Raw genomic sequence first — 19,486 nt, forward strand, 5'->3', positions numbered from 1 at the left:
TAACAAATCTTCCGTACCACACTCAGAAAAAGCTAAATGTAAAACTAAATACTTAAAAAACACTTAGAAAACTGTTGCTTAAAAGAATCTGAAAGTAAATAACTTTACAATGAATTATTCCCCTCCCAATCTTTTTTTATGGGAAGGGGTGGTAAATACCAATTTTCATTTATCAACTGTGTTTAGAGTAGAATTATCTATTATTCAACAGTTGTTAATTTTTGTTACTCTTTTGTTTTAATTGTGTTTTTTTTAAATTTTTTTGATAAAGTAAAAAAAAGAAAAGCTGTGTTTAAAAAAAAATAAAGGAACTATATTCCAGGCACCATGCTGGGCGCACAAGTTAAAATTTTGTACACAAGTCCAATTCTGTGAGGAGAGGAAGAGAAAATTTCTTAAGATTCCTTTTTTACTTTTTGGTCTGTTCTTCCTAAGTCAGAAAAAAGAACAAACTTGGAATGGTTGCTCTAATAAAGCCCTTATCAAACATCAGTTCAGGTAAACCATCTGAGGGAAACAAAGCTTGAGAAAAGAAAGTGAAATCACCAGGAGGTACTTTTCGTACACGGCTAATGACTAAAGATCTCAGAAATACCAGACTGTATTTCTTTTACCATATGCCAGATTTTCCCATCTTATGTAATACTCTTTCAGTGGCTTCTCCTTGCCTTCCCTACACTAGGAATCCGGGTGCAACCCCCAAACTCTCTAAGGCATAGTTCTTTCCCTTGAAAGTTTACTGCAACCACAAATACCATCTTGGTTAAAACAGCATACCAAGGCTCCAAGGCATTATCAAGACAGTAAAGTTGGCAGACTTGTGTTTTGGCTATTATGGCTCTGAAAGAAATAAAAAGTTCCTGGAATAGACACATCCAAGTTGAGGAAATGTCACTCAACTCTTTCCTATGCCACAGGGGAGGTTGGTTGGACTAAATGGGTCATGGTTTCAAAATGTGCAGAGCAAAACAGGGCATAGGCATATTCTGTAAACTGTGCTATACGCTATACAGAGTGTACTGGGAGGGAGGCAGGACCTTGAATTCCAAATACAGATTTGTATTAAATAAAAATGAGCTCCTTTTTCAATGATCTAGCCCTCAAAATGGTGGAAAAAAGAAACGTTGGTGGTTTCCTAATGGAAGTGGTGTCTTTTAAAAGACTGTTTTCATACAAAAGGCAAAAGAAATTTGAATGATCAGAAACGCCTGGAGAGAAGTGAGGGAGGGGACTGTCAACCTCAAGATCACCAGACTTTTCAGAATCAATAGTCTGCATTAGTCCTAAAGCATCAACTCCAGAACCTCAAGAGCATTTAAAAATAAATAAATAAAATAAAATAAAATAAAATGATACACCTGACTTAATAACCCTACTGTGTGCCACATGCAGACTTACACATAGCAAACAGCAAACTTAAGGCAGACTTTAAAAGTTATACAGCAACTGTTACTGGTAGGTTGAAGAGGAAAATCTCCTGAAAACCCAACTGTGTACACCGGATTGGCTGTACATCCCTTTTATAACATAAGGCTTCTGTAGGAAAAACACTCCCCCTGTGATAGTAGCAATGGTGCACCCTACAGGCAATTCAAACCTATTACAAAATAATTTATGGGTTTAAAAAAAAGGAAAAATAGTAACATACCCCATCACTGCAGGGGGGGGTTGTAGGATTATTCTTCAATTCCTGTACATTTACTACTTGAGGGACATTCTTCAAAGTTGATTCAGTCAAAGTACTTACAGCTATTTAAATAGAGAGAAGAGAGATATATTAATTCAAGTAAAAGCCAAATATAAATGAATAACAAGGATGTGAACTCACGATCGCAACCTATTACGTAATGGAAATCTACGCTAAGTAGTTCTCCAGTCCTGGGTTCAACGGCATGCCTAGCCTAATCCATTAACAAGGATCATGGAATGAGGCTTCATTCAATTTAATCAAATGTACTAATGTAGGGGGAAAGAATTCCCTGCCCAGCTTTTCTAGAGCACAACTAAGATATGTACCATGTTGATGGCTTGTCCTGGAAAAGGGCAGCAAGAGCTATAGGATTAGGAGCTTTCATACTCAGGATTTTTGCCATTCATTCATTCATTCTGCCTTTTATATGGGCTTATGGGCCAGGCTCTGTACCAGGTGCTGGGAATATAAAAGATGTCTAAAATATTAAAGTTTCTTCTCTTAAGGAGTTCATGCATAGTAAGACAGAGAGACAGAATGATGAAATCTGGAAAAGGGAACTTGGACAAGAATGGGAAAACAGGCCAAGAAGCCTAAATTAAGGAATGGCAACAGAGATGGATGTGACATCTAGTTCTCTATCTTAGGCTATGCAGCTTTTACTTCTCTTCGTGTACGTTCTATAATTTAAAATTGTATTCCCAAAGACTTAATGATAATTTAAAGTGAACAATTAAGAAAGCCTGAGCAAAGCTCTTGGATCCCTTCTACTTTTCCTTGGAAAGTTGAACCCTGTCTCCCCAGTTAGAATGGTGGATCTATGGTAGTTCTCTTTTATTCCCTCCTTCAGAGAGGCAACCAGAGATATCTTGCCTACAAATGCATATATCTCATCCTCCATATTCAAAGGTGTCTACAGCTTTGAAATTTTTGCTTCTAAGATGGTAACAGAGATCATACCACCTCTTGCTGACAGTGGAAAAATCCTAAGTCCTAGCATATTTAAGTTTACAAAAATCAACTCATTCAGCTTTATTTTGGGCCTATTCAGCACAATGCAAGGATTCTGCTTGGTCCAAGTAATATTTAAAGAGAACCCAAAAGAATTTATTTTCATAAGGCTCGAAGATACCTTAAAAAGTTATCTTGTTTATGCTCATCAATATATATTTTAAATGCCTTAAAAAAAGTTTTAATATTTAACTTTTCTTGGAAATCTTTTGATTTATTTTGTTGCATAATGGTATCATTCATTTAGTTTAAGTCAAACCAACATGTCTTTTAATAAGAACTGTCTAAATTGATATATGTTCTAAGCAGTAATAAGAGTAAAAATTTTATTCAGCTAGAACTAAAATATTTGGCTAATTCTGTGTTTTTCACCCTTGGCACTATTTACATTTTAGCCTGCATCGTCCTGTGCATTCTAAGATTTTTTGTGGGATTCCAGGCCTTCATCCACTAAATGCCAGTAGCACCCCCCAATTGTGACAACCAAAAATGTCTTCAGACTTGCTCAAATGTTCCCAGGGGCAGGGGGTAGGGAGTAGAGAGGAAGGGGAGTACACAAAATCATCTCCAGATGAGAACTACTAATTTGCACAAACGGAACTAGTGATAACTGAAGTCCTTGAGGTCAACTACCAAGATCGTTAACTCCTAATGTAGAAAATTTGGGATAACCACAAACCATTGAACAAATGCTAGTGCTAGTCAGCTTATTAGAGTTTCCATCTGTAAACACTAGATTTGCAATCTTAAGAAAAAGCTGTACTACAGTAGAAGGAGCCCAGGGTTGGAGTTGGGGTTCTGTTACCTATTAGTCAGGTATCCTTGTGCAGAGTACTTCACATCTCCGATCCTTAGGTTACTAAAAGCTGAACAGGCATAATAATACCCACCTCATAGGGCTATTGGAATCCCTAAGATACTACATAAGAGATAATTCCAATGTTATTATATAATCTAATTGCAAAGATTAGTTTCAGGGCTCAAAACAAATATTATTCAAAAGTAGGGATCATCTTTTCTCACAATCATTGGGGACTGATGGCTTCATGTGCTGAGCCCTCTGTCTTGGGGCTGGCCCCTATGAAGCTTGTTGCTACAAGGAGAGGCTAAACCTGCTTATAATTGTGCCTAAGAGTCTCCCCGAGTACCTCTTTGTTGCTCAGATGTGACCCTCTCTCTCTAACTAAGCCACCTTGGCGGGTGATCTCGCTGCCCTCCCCCACCTACGTGGGACATGATGACTCCCAGGGGTGTAAATCTCCCTGGTAACACAGGCTATGACTCCTGGGGATGAATCTGGACCCAGCATCATGGGATTGAGAACATCTTCTTGACCAAAAGGGGGATGCAAAATGAAACAAAATAAAGCTTCAGTGGCTGAGAGATTTCAAATGGAGTCAAGAGGTCACTCTGGTGGACGTTATTACGCACTATATAGATAACACTTTTTAGGTTTTAATATATCGGAATAGCTAGAGGTAAATACCTGAAACTACCAAACTCCAACCCAGCAGCCTTGACTTTTGAAGATGATTGTATAACAATGTAGCTTACAAGGGGTGACGGTGTGACTGTGAAAACCCTGTGGATCGCACTCCCTTTACCCAGTGTATGGATAGATGAGTAGAAAAATGGGGACAAAACCTAAATGAAAAATAGGGTGGGATGCGGGGAGGGGTGATTTGGGTGCTCTTTTTAAAATTTTTATTATTTATTCTGATTCTGATTCTTTCTGGTGTAAGGAAAATGTTCAAAAATAGATAGGGGTAATTGTGCACAGCTATAAGATGGTACTGTGAACAGCTGATTGTACACCATGGATGATTATATAGTATGTGCATATATTTCAAAAAAACTGAATTAAAAAAAAAAAGTAGGGATCATCAATATTCAAAAGTAGGGATCATCAATTCATCAAACAAAAAATAAAACAAAACAAAAAACCAGTGATTTTCCCATCTAATTGAATATGACAGATTTAACATCTCACCTTAAAAGGAAAACGTTTCAGACCTAGTCCCTGTCTTATGAGAACTCCCCCCAGAAAGGGTAAAGGGCTATCGTAACAGTCTTCTCTTCTGAAGAGTAACAAAGCAAGCTAGTTGTTTCTTGTTACCTGCTGTCCTGGCCTATAACTCAGCTCATAATCAATTTCTGCAAAGGTGAGGGGCTGCAGTTTTTACCTGGTACCTGACTGGCCATCTGCCGTCTCAGTGCTGCAGCAGCAGCAGCTGCCTGGGGAGCTGAGATAGTGTGGGAAGGATTAGGTGCTCCATGTTTCACGGTTTTTGTTGCAAGCATTGTGCTATCAGCTCCTTGAGGAATAATTTTGCTACCAGATGTAGACACTAAAGGGAAAAGAAAAATTAAGCGAGAGAGTAGGTGAGAAGAGGAATATACAAAAGTTAAAATGATAAATTCTCTATGTTATGGTGTAGAGAAAATATTAAAATTAAAAATTTCTTAAGCATTACAATAGAAAAGTACTAGTAAACTCACAGGCTGACATCCATAACTTTCAAAGATGCCACAGGCAATTTGCCTGCCCTCCTATTAGCTAAAATACTTTGCATAATCATTTCCTCTGATAATGATCAAAACATGGCATTTATGCCAACACAGATCGGTTCTTTGCTCTCCTCTCATAAAATCTAATCACATTCCAGTACCTCACATTCATATATATTTGTTCTCTGCTACAAATTATCTGCAATGAAAAGTCCTGACACTCTGAACTGAAGGTCTGAGAGCATGATACAGGTCTATTTCAGTGAATGAGCATTGAAGCTCATGAGTTTTAAGGCAGAATATGGCTACAAGTAAGATCAAAATAAGCTAGGATTTGAAAGGCATGGGTGTGGATGTTGCTTTATACTTAGACAAATTAAAAGCCTCCTTCATTTACTCCTGAAAGATCCATTAAAAAACAAACAAACAAAACAAGCTGGACTCAACACTAAAGCTGTTAAGTGTTATCATGCAGTCTTTTCTTCCTACCACATCCTACCAACCTCTTTCAAGAGGAATACAGTTCTTTTGAATTAGTTTTCTAATTTTTGAAAGCTTAGCAGAAATGGGCTGGAACCAACAACCTTACTGGTGTGACAATACAAAACTCCATTTTAGTTCCTTCATTACTTAGAAACCTAATAGGGGAAAGAAAAGATAGTTCCCTTTTGCATTCTTTACTTACTTGAAGTTCCTGTCACACTAGGTGAAGAACCATGAATCAGATGAGATTTGGCAAAAGGAGTTGCCTGGGGCAAGAGACTAGGTTGGATGGAAGGAGTGCGAACCACAGGGGCGTGCCTAGGGACTTGGATCACTGCATCCTCATCTTTACATGACACCCGTGCATCTTCACCCTCCAAAGACTGAGAAATAGATGATGTTGAGCTGACTTCATCCAAGTCTTCATAATATCTCTGAGACAGGAAGGCTGACCGAGAGAGACTGGCTACAAAGCCCAAAACAAAACACAATTTAGACAACTCAAAGTAAGTCCAAAAATCATGTAATTTTCACTATACATAGAGAAATATCTGATTTGTAAAATAATTTAATTATTCCTTATTTTGGTTAGAAGTAACTTGTTATGCATGAACAAATATGGTTCTGGGTCTTTGCTCCAATGGGGCTTTGAAAAACCAAGCTGTGTAGGACAGGAACATTTGACTGTCAAATAAAAAAATCTGAAGAAAGTGAGAGACAGAATGAGTGCTGACGTAAAATCAGGAAACTTGGAGCCCTCACTGGAAGTTTTCACAGGTAGAATAAGGTCAGAAAAGTAACAGACAAGTTCCACAGTAGGGTAAGCAGTCACACCATTGCTGTCACTCCCCAACAATACTCTTCAAAGAGTAGTCCTAATGCAAACTGAAAACAGAATGTCCTCAGTCCTGAGTGTCGTAAACATTTCCAGATAAATCTAATGATTCTTTAAAATCAGATGACAGGGGTGTAAACAAGCAAACCACTGAACCATGGCCCTCCTTGTTCTTTTCTCAAATTTTTCCTTTAAAATTACAAAGTAAGGCTTTAACCCATGTTACTTTCTACCATGAATTTCAGAATGCATGTTACTTCCTGTATACTGGAAAAACAAAAAACAAACAAAAAAAACCTAGCCCTCTATCCTCCCCAACATATTTAGAATTATTTGCTAATGTTTATTGTCCTGTTTGTCCTATAGACACATTTCTTTGCAAGATTTTATTTTTCACGATACGAATGAAGCATATACTAATGCAGCAATCTTCCTGGCATTAGGGAGCGGTGCCACTGAAATTTAAAGAATTTTATTCTGCTTAAGGGAATAATTAATTAGGAAAGTCAAACCACATTAAGAGAAGAAAAAGGAGAGAAATCATATAATCATTTCAGTAGATGAAATAAGTATTTGATAAAATCCAATATCCACTCAAGATAAAATTCCTTAGCAAACTAGGAATAAAAGGTAACTTTCACAATCTGATAAAGGTTACCTATAGAAAACAAAAGCAAACCTCACATGTCATGGTGAACTACTGAAAGTGTTCCCTTTGAGATCAAGGCAAGGATGCCCCTTCACCATTTTTATTGGGCACTGCACTGGAGGACCAAGCCAGTGAAATAAGGTAAGAAAAATAAATAAAAGATAAGGACTAGAAAGAGACAGACAAAATTGTTAGGATCCATAGGTGATATAATCGTTTACACAGAAAGTCCAAGAAATGGCTACAGACACATTAAAATAAATGAGCTTATGTTACTGCAAAAGAGAGGCTAAAACTGCTTATAATTGTGCCTAAAAGTCTCCCCCTGAGTGTCTCTTTGTTGCTCAGATGTGGCCCTCTCTCTCTCTCTTTAGCTAAGCCAACTTGGCAGGTGAGCTCACTGACCTCTCCTCTACGTGGGACCTGACTCCCAGGGGTGTAAATCTCCCTGGCACGCAGGATATGACTTCCAAGGATGAATCTGGACCCAACATCGTGGGACTGAAAACATCTTCTTGACCAAAAGGGGGATGCGAAATAAAACAAAATAAAGTTTCAGTGGCTGAGAGATTCCAAATGGAGTCGAGAAGTCAGTCTGGTGGGCACTCTTACACACTACATAGATAACCCCATTTTAGGTTTTAATGTATTGGAGTAGCCAGAAGTAAATACCTGAAACTATCACACTGCAACCCAGTAGCCTTGACTCTTGAAGATGATTGTATAACAGTGTAGCTTACAAGGGTTGACAGTGTGATTGTGATGGTAGCACTACAATGTAAGTACACTGAATAAAGATGACTGTGAGTATGGTTGAAAGAAGAAGGTTAAGGGCATGTCGGACACCAGAAGGAAAGAAGGAAAATAAAGACTGGGACTATAAAACTTAATGAAACCTAGAGTGCTCAACAATTGTGATAAAATGTACAAATATGTTTTTAAATGGGGGAGAACAAATGAATGTCAACTTGCAAGGTGTTAAAAATGGGATGGTATTGGGGTAAAAAATACAATCAATGCAAACTGGAGACTACAGTTAACAGAAATATTGTTTTATACTCCCTTTACCGTAACAAAGGCAATATACCAAAGCCAAATGCCTATAAGAGGGGGATAAAAGGGAGGGGTGTGGGATTCTAGGCATTGGTGATGTTGTCTGACTCTTTTATTGTATTTTAGTTTAATTCTATCTTTCCTTTTGTTGCTTTTCAGCTGTCGTTTTTTTTCTTTCTTTTTCTTTCTGTCTCTCTAACTTCAATGACTCTTCCTCGTTCTTTGTAGAAGAAATGAAGATATCCTTATACAGATAGTGGTGATGGTGGTGAATGCATAAATACGTGATTATATAGGGAACTATTGATTGTTTACTTAGGACAGAATGCATGGTGGGTGAACAAAACCATCTTAAAAAAATGGGTTGATGAAGAAACCTTGAGGGCACTATATTGAATGAAATAAGTCAGACACATAAGGTCAAATATTGTATGTTCTCACTGATATGAACTAATTATAATACGTAAACTTATACACATGAAGTATAAGTTACCAGGATATAGAACAAGGCTAAAGAATGGGGGGCAGTTGCTTATTACGAGCAGAATGTTTAACTAAGTTGAACTTAAGTGTTTGGAAATGGACAGAGGTGACAGTAGCACATTATTGTAAGAATAACTAACAGTGCGGAATGGTGTGTGAATGTGGTGGAAAGGGGAAGCTTAGAGTCACGTATGTCACCAGAAGGAAAGTTGGAGGTTAAAATATGGGAATGTATAAAACAGTGAATCTTGTGGTGGACAATGTCTGTGATTAACTATACAAATATTAGAAATCTCTTTCATGAACTAGAACAAATGTATTACACTGTAACTAGAAGTTAATAATAGAGGGGTATATAGGGAAAAATATACCTATTGCAAACTATGTACTACAGTTACTATTTTAACATTCTTTCATCAACAGTAACAAATGTACTATACCAATACTATGAGTCAGTAGTGGGGGGGGGGTGGTTAGGGATATGGGAGGATTTAAGTTTTCTTTTTGTTTTTATTTCTTTTCTGGAGTAATGAGAATTTTCTAAAAATTTGAAAAAAAAATTAATTGTAGTGATGGACGCACAGCTGTGATGGTACCGTGGGAAATTGTGTACTTTGAATGACTGTATGTTATGTGAACAATCTCAATAAAATTGAATTTAAAAAAAAGTAAAGGATGATAAATCTGACCACATTAAAATTAAGAACTTCTGTTCACCAAAGACATCATTCAGAGAGTAAAGAAGCAACAAAATGAATATCTACAATCCATGTACCCAAAAAAAGGGCTAGTATCCAGAATTTATAAAAATGTTTACAAATCAGTAATACAGATCATCCAGCAGAAAAATGAGTAAGACACTTAATCAGGCACTTCAGAGAAGAAGATATCAAAATGGTTAAGAATGTGGAACAACTGTAACATTCATATATCAATGGTAAAAATCTAAATTGGTACAACCAGTTTGGAAAACTGTGGCATATAGAGAGAGTATGAGCCAACAATTCTAATCCTAGCTACATCCAAATGAAAGGGATGCACATATACCCCAAGAGACATGCACAGGGATGCTCAGAACATTCTTTATAATAGTTAAAATCTGGAAACAGGAAATGTCCACCAATAGGAAAGTGGATAAATAAATGTAGTAGTCATACAATGGAGTACTTTACACCAATATAAAAAAAATGAACAAAAACAACAAAAGTAACAAAAAAACAAAACAAAACAAAAAAATGAATAAACAGTAACAAGAAATAACATGGATGAAACTTACAAATCTAATGTGGAACAAGAGAAAGCTACATGAACGGACTTACATAATATGCAAACATCAAAAAAACAGGCAAAACTAAATTATCATATGGGGGCTGCATGCTTCAGTAATATATCTTGTAAAGGAAAGCAAAGATAAAGACTGAAGAGAATGACAACTTGATACAATGTATAATCTTGGATTAGAGCCTAGATTTAAAAAAAAAGTTGCCACATAGGACATAATTGGGACAGCTGGCAAAATTATAGACTGTATTATAAAACAGTATTCTGTTGATGTTAAATTTCCTGACTATAACTGCATTATGATTGTGTGAAAAAATCCTTGTTCTTAAAGGATACATGCTGAAATATTTAAGAGTAAAGGGTCCTGTCTATAACTTACTCTCAAATAATTCAGCAAAAGAAGTTAACACTGTGTGTGTGGAGGGAGAGAGAAAGAGAAAGAAAAGGTAATTGTGGCCAACATTAATGACTGGTAAATATGGGTGAAGTGAAGTAGGTGTTTATTATTCTTGCAACTTTTCTAGAGGTTTGAAATTTTTCAAAATAACAAATTGAAAAAAATAACAAAAAATTAATAATAAAAAAGCAAAGGCATAACTATCATATAAGTCCATACAGTGGTACCTTTGGGGTGGAGGGAAGACTGCAGATACACAGAGAGACTTTTAGGAAGTTGGCAATATTCTATTTCTTAACCTGGGTAGAGGTTACACAGATGTACATTTTTGTTTTGCGCACTTTACTGTATGTGTGTTATAGTTCATGATTTTAAAAGTTAAAAATTTTTCTACACTGAGTTACTATTCACAGCATGTATCACAATATTAAATAAGTATAATTTGTAGCTATCTGTTCAGTATCTGTGTTCCTCCCTTAACTAAAATTTAAGTTTCATGTGATCCAGGACCATGTCTCTATTTAACAGTTTGGAACAAAGTAGGCACTCATATTTGTTGAATGAATAAATAAATACATTACATAAATCTCACTTCTAAGGAATCTGTCATAAAGGTATAATCAGAGACACAGTTAAACATTTGTGAACAAGGATGTTCTGAGTAAAATCTTGGTAACAAGATTAAAACTTAACAAAGAATGTATAAGTAAATTACGGTCTTCTAACACAAGGAAATACTGGGCAGTCATTAAAAGGCATGTTTCCAAACAATATTAAAAAATAGAAAGACCATGAATTATTTATTTAAAAAAATCAGGACACAAAACTTTAAATGTTATCAGCTCAATATTATTTTCACAAAAGTCAAATTTACATATGCAAAGAAAAAAGTTTGGAAGTGAGTAAACCAAAACAACACTGATGATGCTATATCAGCGCTGAGTGATAAGAGTAATTTTTATTTTTCTTTATACTTTTCCATACTTTCTCAATTATCTACCAAGAGAATGTATTCTTTAGATAAGGAAAAAACTGATTAAAAACTTTACTTGTCTATTGACAGTTACTTACCTAATCTAGCTCTTTATGATTACAGAAAAATTAATTAATCATGGTACAGTAAAATTAAATTTCTTTTAGCTAGTTTAATTACCAAGAGGCATTTGCTACTGGTATTAAAAAAAAAAAAAACAATTTTAATCAAAAACAAAATTTCAAAGGCAAATATGAGCAAAGCAGAGTTGTGCTTGAAATTGTTAATAACAAATTTTTTTCCCATATATTTACTTTTTATTGAATTTGTTAATGTTACAGAGTTCCTGCACTGCCAAAACCGTCCCTAAGAATTCAAAGAAAGAAATGGTACATGGACAGCTTCATCTACCCATCATACAATATATTAAAACTTGATTCATATGCATTTTGATAATTTTACAATCTTTTTAAAAGAGCTTTAACAAGATGCTTACGTTCTCACAAACACTGAGGACTGGCAATTTGGTGTGCCAAGCCCTCTATCTTGGGACTTGCCCTTATGAAGCTCATTACCGCAAAGGAGAGGCTAAGCCTGCTTGTAGTTGTGCCTGAGAATCTCCCCAAGTGCCTCTTTGTTGCTCAGATGTGGCCCTCTCTCTCTAGCTAAGCCAACTCAGCAGGTGAACTCACTGCCCTCCCCCCTAAGTGGGACCTGACTCCCAGGGGTGTAAATCTCCTGGCAACGCAGGATATGACTCTCAAGGATGAATCTGGACCCGACAATGTGGGATTGAGAACATCTTCTTGACCAAAAGGGGGATGCAAAATGAAACAAAATAAAGCTTCAGTGGCTGAGAGATTCCATATGCAGTCGAGAGGTCACTCTGGTGAGCATTCTTACACACTATATAGATAACCCTTTTTAGGTTTTAATGCATCGGAATAGCTAGAAGTAAATACCTGAAACGATCAAACTGCAACCCAGTAGCCTTGACTCTTGAAGACGATTGTATGGCAATGTAGCTTACAAGGGGTGACAGTGTGATTGTGAAAGCTTCGTGGACCACACTCCCTTTATCCAGTGTTTGGATGGATGAGTAGAAAAATGGGGACAAAAACTGGGTGAAAAATAGGGTGGGGGTGGGGATGATTTGGGTGCTCTTTTTTACTTTTATTTTTTATTCTGATTCTTGCTTTTTCTGGTACAAGGAAAATGTTAAAAAAATAGATTGGGATGATGAATGCACAACTATATGATGGTACTGTGAACAGTTAATTGTATACCATGGATGACTGTATGATATGTGAATATATCTCAATAAAACTGAATCAAAAAATTCCAACAAGAGTTGGAATTTTAAATCTGCTGCAGGTCTTCAGATTTCTAGTACAACAGGCCATTAAACAACATTCCACATATTCATCTAAGTTCACTCCTGAGAAACATAACACCCACCAAGATTTTTCTGGAAAAGATGCATACTTTTTGGGGAAAATATGTGGCTCAATGTCCAAGAGATTATTTGTTAAGGTTTTTGGTTCCCAAATGAAGTCCTCATTTTAACCAAGAATCCTAGTGTCTCTCTTTTTTTTTTTTTAATCATCATTTTATTGAGATATATTCACATACTACGCAGTCATACAAAACAAATTGTACTTTCGATTGTTTACAGTACCATTACATAGTTGTACATTCATCACCTAAATCAATCCCTGACACCTTCATTAGCACACACACAAAAATAACGAGAATAATAATTAGAGTGAAAAAGAGCAATTGAAGTAAAAAAGAACACTAGGTACCTTTGTCTGTTTGTTTGCTTCCCCTACTTTTCTACACATCCATCCATAAACTAGACAAAGTGGAGTTTGGTCCTTATGGCATTCCCAATCCCATTGTCACCCCTCATAAGCTACATTTTTATACAACTGTCTTCGAGATTCATGGGTTCTGGGTTGTAGTTTAATAGTTTCAGGTATCCACCACCAGCTACCCCAATTCTTTAGAACCTAAAAAAGGTTGTCTAAAGTGTGCGTAAGAGTGCCCACCAGAGTGATCTCTCGGCTCGTTTTGGAATCTCTCTGCCACTGAAGCTTATTTCATTTCCTTTCACATCCCCCTTTTGGTCAAGAAGATGTTCTCCATCCCACGATGCCGGGTCTACATTCCTCCCCGGGAGTCATATTCCACGTTGCCAGGGAGATTCACTTCCCTGGGTGTCTGACCCCACGTAGGGGGGAGGGCAGTGATTTCACCTTTCAAGTTGGCTTAGCCAGAGAGAGAGGGCCACATCTGAGCAACAAAGAGGCATTCAGGAGGAGACTCTTAGGCACAAATACAGGGAGGCCTAGCCTCTCCTTTGCAGCAACCGTCTTCCCAAGGGTAAAACCTATGGTAGAGGGCTCAACCCATCAAACCACCAGTCCCCTATGTCTGTGGTCATGCCAGCAACCATGGAGGTGGGGCAGGCGAACACCCCTGCACTCTCCACAGGCTCCTCAAGGGGGCACAACAACTTTTTTTTTTTTTTTCCCTTGTTTGTCTTTTTTCTTTTTTTTTTTTTTTTAACTTTCCCTTCTTTTTTCAAATCAACTGTATGAAAAAAAAAGTTAAAAAGAAAACAAACATACAATAAAAGAACATTTCAAAGAGACCATAACAAGGGAGTAAGAAAAAGACAACTAACCTAAGATAACTGCTTAACTTCCAACATGTTCCTACTTTACCCCAAGAAAGTTACATAATATAGCAACATTTCAGTGAACTTGTTCCTACTACATCCATCAGAAATTAACAGATCATAGTCATTTCTGGGCATCCCCAGAACGTTAAATAGCTTATCTGTTCTTCTTGGATTATTGTTCCCCCTTCCTTAATTGCTCTCTACTGCTAGTTCCCCTACATTCTACATTATAAACCATTTGTTTTACATTTTTCAAAGTTCACATTAGTGGTAGCATATAATATTTCTCTTTTTGTGCCTGGCTTATTTCGCTCAGCATTATGTCTTCAAGGTTCATCCATGTTGTCATATGTTTCACCAGATCGTTCCTTCTTACTGCCGTGTACTATTCCATCGTGTGTATATACCACATTTTATTTATCCACTCATCTGTTGAAGGACATTTGGGTTGTTTCCATCTCTTGGCAATTGTGAATAGTGCTGCTATGAACATTGGCGTGCAGATATCTGTTCGTGTCACTGCTTTCCGATCTTCCGGGTATATACCAAGAAGTGCAATCGCTGGATCGAATGGTAGCTCTATATCTAGTTTTCTAAGGAACTGCCAGACTGTCTTCCAGAGTGGCTGAACCATTATACAGTCCCACCAACAATGAATAAGAGTTCCAATTTCTCCACATCCCCTCCAGCATTTGTAGTTTCCTGTTTGTTTAATGGCAGCCATTCTAACCGGTGTTAGATGGTATCTCATTGTGGTCTTAATTTGCATCTCTCTAATAGCTAGTGAAGCTGAACATTTTTTCATGTGTTTCTTGGCCATTTGTATTTCCTCTTCAGAGAACTGTCTTTTCATATCTTTTGCCCATTTTATAATTGGGCTGTCTGTACTATTGTCATTGAGTTGTAGGATTTCTTTGTATATGCAAGATATCAGTCTTTTGTCAGATACATGGTTTCCAAAAATTTTTTCCCATTGAGTTGGCTGCCTCTTTACCTTTTTGAGAAATTCCTTTGAGGTGCAGAAACTCATAAGCTTGAGGAGTTCCCATTTATCTATTTTCTCTTTTGTTGCTTGTGCTTTGGATGTAAAGTCTAGGAAGTGGCCTCCTAATACAAGGTCTTGAAGATGTTTTCCTACATTATCTTCTAGGAGTTTTATGGTACTTTCTTTTATATTGAGATCTTTGGTCCATTTTGAGTTAATTTTTGTGTAGGGGGTGAGGTAGGGGTCCTCTTTCATTCTTTTGGATATGGATATCCAACTCTTCCAGCCCCATTTGTTGAAAAGACCATTATGGCTCAGTTCGGTGACTTTGGGGGCCTTATCAAAGATCAGTCGGCCATAGATCTGAGGGTCTATCTCTGAATTCTCAATTCGATTCCATTGATCTATATGTCTATCTTTGTGCCAGTACCATGCTGTTTTGGCAACTGTGGCTTTATAATAAGCTTCAAAGTCAGGGAGTGTAAGTCCTCCCACTTCGTTTTTCTCTTTTAGAGTGTCTTTAGCAATTTGAGGCATCTTCCCTTTCCAAATAAATTTGATAACTAGCTTTTCCAAGTCTGCAAAGTAGGTTGTTGGAATTTTGATTGGGATTGCATTGAATCTGTAGATGAATTTGGGTAGAATTGACATCGTAATGACATTTAGCCTTCCTATCCATGAACATGGAATATTTTTCCATCTTTTAAGGTCCCCCTCTATTTCTTTTAGTAGAGTTATGTAGTTTTCTTTGTATAGGTCTTTTACATCTTTGGTTAAGTTTATTCCTAGGTACTTGATTTTTTTAGTTGCTATTGAAAATGGTATCTTTTTCTTGAGTGTCTCTTCAGTTTGTTCATTTCTAGCATATAGAAACATTACTGACTTATGTGCATTAATCTTGTATCCCGCTACTTTGCTAAATTTGTTTATTAGCTCTAGTAGGTGTATCGTCGATTTCTCAGGGTTTTCTAGATATAAGATCATATCATCTGCAAACAATGACAGTTTTACTTCTTCTTTTCCAATTTGGATGCCTTTTATTTCTTTGTCTTGCCGGATTGCCCTGGCTAGCACTTCCAGCACAATGTTGAATAACAGTGGTGACAGCGGGCATCCTTGTCTTGTTCCTGATCTTAGAGGGAAGGCTTTCAGTCTCTCACCATTGAGTACTATGCTGGCTGTGGGTTTTTCATATATGCTCTTTATCATGTTGAGGAAGTTTCCTTCAATTCCTACCTTTTGAAGTGTTTTTATCAAAAAGGGATGTTGGATTTTGTCAAATGCTTTTTCAGCATCTATTGAGATGATCAATTGATTTTTCCCTTTCGAGTTTTTAATGTGTTGTAATACATTGATTGTTTTTCTTATGTTGAACCATCCTTGCATGCCTGGAATGAACCCCACTTGGTCATGGTGTATGATTTTTTTAATGTGTCTTTGGATTCGATTTGCAAGTATTTTGTTGAGGATTTTTGCATCTATATTCATTAGGGAGATTGGCCGGTAGTTTTCCTTTTTTGTAGCATCTTTGCCTGGTTTTGGTATTAGATTGATGTTAGCTTCATAAAATGAGTTAGGTAGTGTTCCATTTTCTTCAATGTTTTGAAAGAGTTTGAATAAGATTGGTGTCAGTTCTTTCTGGAAAGTTTGGTAGAATTCCCCTGTGAAGCCATCTGGCCCTGGGCATTTATTTGTGGGAAGATTTTTGATGACTGATTGGATCTCTTTGCTTGTGATGGGTTGGTTGAGGTCTTCTATTTCTTCTCTGGTCAGTCTAGGTTGTTCATATGTTTCCAGGAAATTGTCCATTTCTTCTACATTATCCAGTTTGTTGCCATACAGTTGTTCATAGTATCCTCTTATAATTTTTTTAATTTCTTCAGGATCTGCAGTTATGTCACCTTTTTCATTCATTATTTTGTTTATATGGATCTTCTCTCTTTTTGATTTTGTCAGTCTAGCTAGGGGCTTGTCAATCTTGTTGATCTTCTCAAAGAACCAACTTTTGGTGATATTTATCCTGTCTATTGTTTTTTTGTTCTCTATGTCATTCATTTCTGCTTTAATCCTTGTTATTTCTTTTCTTGTACTTGGTTTAGGTTTGGTTTGCTGTTCATTTTCTAGCTTCTTCAGTTGATCCATTAGTTCTTTGATTTTGGCTCTTTCTTCCTTTTTAATATATGCGTTTAGTGCTATAAATTTCCCCCTTAGCACTGCTTTTGCTGCATCCCATAGGTTTTGGTATGTTGTGTTCTCATTTTCATTCGTCTCTATATATTTAGCAATTTCTCTTGCTATTTCTTCTTTAACCCACTGATTGTTTAGGAGTGTGTTGTTTAACCTCCAGGTATTTGTGAATTTTCTAAGTCTCTGATGGTTATTGACTTCTAATTGTATTCCATTGTGGTCAGAGAATGTGCTTTGAATAATTTCAATCTTTTTAAATTTATTGAGGCTTGTTTTATGTTCCAGCATATGATCTATTCTGGAGAAAGTTCCGTGAGCACTAGAAAAGTATGTGTATCCTGGTGATTTGGGATGTAATGTCCTGTAGATGTCTGTTAAATCTAATTCATTTATCAGATTGTTTAGGTTTTCAATTTCCTTATTGGTCTTCTGTCTGGTTGATCTATCTATAGGAGAGAGTGATGTGTTGAAGTCTCCCACAATTATTGTGGAAACATCAATTGCTTCCTTTAGTTTTGCCAATGTTTCTCTCATGTATTTTGTGGCACCTTGATTGGGTGCATAGACATTTACGATTGTTATTTCTTCTTGCTGAATTGCCCCTTTTATTAGTATGTAGTGGCCTTCTTTGTCTCTCAAAACATCCCTGCATTTGAAGTCTATTTTATCTGAGATTAATATTGCTACACCTGCTTTCTTTTGGCTGTAGCTTGCATGAAATATTTTTTTCCATCCTTTCACTTTCAGTTTCTTTGTGTCCCTGTGTCTAAGATGAGTCTCTTGTATGCAACATATTGATGGTTCATTTTTTTTGATCCATTCTGCGAATCTATATCTTTTAATTGGGGAGTTTAATCCATTTACATTCAACGTTAAAACCGTGAAGGCATTTCTTGAATCGGCCATTTTATCCTTTGGATTATGTTTGCCATATTTTTCCCTCTCTCTATTAATATCCTTTATTGTACCCATACCGAATCTCTTTAGTACTGAACCTTTCTCCAGGTCTCTCTGTCCTGTCTTTGTTTCTCTGTCTGTAGGGCTCCCTTTAGTATCTCCAGTAGGGCAGGTCTCTTGTTAGCAAATTCTCTCAGCATTTGTTTGTCTGTGAAAAATTTAAGCTCTCCCTCAAATTTGAAGGAGAGCTTTGCTGGATAAAGTATTCTTGGCTGGAAATTCCTCTCACTCAGAATTTTAAATATATCGTGCCATTGCCTTCTCGCCTCCATGGTGGCTGCTGAGTAGTCACTACTTAGTCTTATGCTGTTTCCTTTGTATGTGGTGAATTGCTTTTCTCTTGCTGCTTTCAGAACTTGCTCCTTCTCTTCTATGTTTGACAGTGTGATCAGTATATGTCTCGGAGTGGGTTTTTTTGGATTTATTCTATTTGGAGTTCGCTGAGCATTTATGATTTGTGTATTTATGTTGTTTAGAAGATTTGGGAAGTTTTCCCCAACAATTTCTTTGAATACTCTTCCTAGACCTTTACCCTTTTCTTCCCCTTCGGGGACACCAATGAGTCTTATATTCGGACGTTTCATATTATCTATCATATCCCTGAGGTCCATTTCGAGTTTTTCAATTTTTTTCCCCATTCTTTCTTTTATGCTTTCATTTTCCATTCTGTCATCTTCCAGGTCACTGATTCGTTGTTCAACTTCCTCTAGTCTTGTACTATGAGTGTCCAGAATCTTTTTAATTTGGTCAACAGTTTCTTTAATTTCCATAAGATCATCCATTTTTTTATTTAGTCTTGCAATGTCTTCTTTATGCTCTTCTAGGGTCTTCTTGATTTCCTTCATATCCCGTACTATGGTCTCATTGTTCATCTTTAGTTCTTTGAGTAGCTGCTCTAGGTGTGTCTCTTCTGGTCTTTTGATTTGGGTGCTTGGGCTTGGGTTATCCATATCGTCTGGTTTTTTCATATGCTTTATAATTTTCTGTTGTTTTTGGCCTCGTGGCATTTGCTGAACTTGATAGGGTTCTTTTAGGGTTTGTAGACCAGTTGAAGTCCTTATCTCTAATTTATCAGATCTACAGCTTCGTGGAGTACACTTTCTCTAACTAACCAGCAGGTGGCGTCCACGAGCCACCTGTTCTCCACAAGCCAGATCTCCCCTGCTTAGCCTTTTTGGTGAGTGGGGGAGTGAGTCTTGTGGGGGCCCAATTGGTTTACCAAGCTTGCGTGTGTAGTTGGTGTTGCCTGCCCTGTATGTGGGGCGTGTTTCTGGGCAGTCCGGGAGGGGGGGTGGCCCTAACAATCAA

The 19,486-nt window shown here is 37.0% G+C and overlaps 1 protein-coding gene across 1 annotated transcript in view; it reads right to left on the minus strand.

Moving 5' to 3' along the window:
- NUP214 (nucleoporin 214) overlaps positions 1–19,486 on the minus strand; it is a 148,895-nt gene that overhangs the window by 63,837 nt on the left and 65,572 nt on the right. Inside the window, 4 exon segments of the mRNA XM_037798478.1 lie at positions 1,649–1,668; positions 1,670–1,749; positions 4,885–5,049; positions 5,895–6,158. Of these exon segments, the coding sequence (XP_037654406.1) occupies positions 1,649–1,668; positions 1,670–1,749; positions 4,885–5,049; positions 5,895–6,158 (529 nt within the window).

The sequence above is a fragment of the Choloepus didactylus genome, chromosome 10 (genome assembly GCF_015220235.1).
Source record: "Choloepus didactylus isolate mChoDid1 chromosome 10, mChoDid1.pri, whole genome shotgun sequence".
NCBI classification, from domain to species: domain Eukaryota; kingdom Metazoa; phylum Chordata; class Mammalia; order Pilosa; family Megalonychidae; genus Choloepus; species Choloepus didactylus.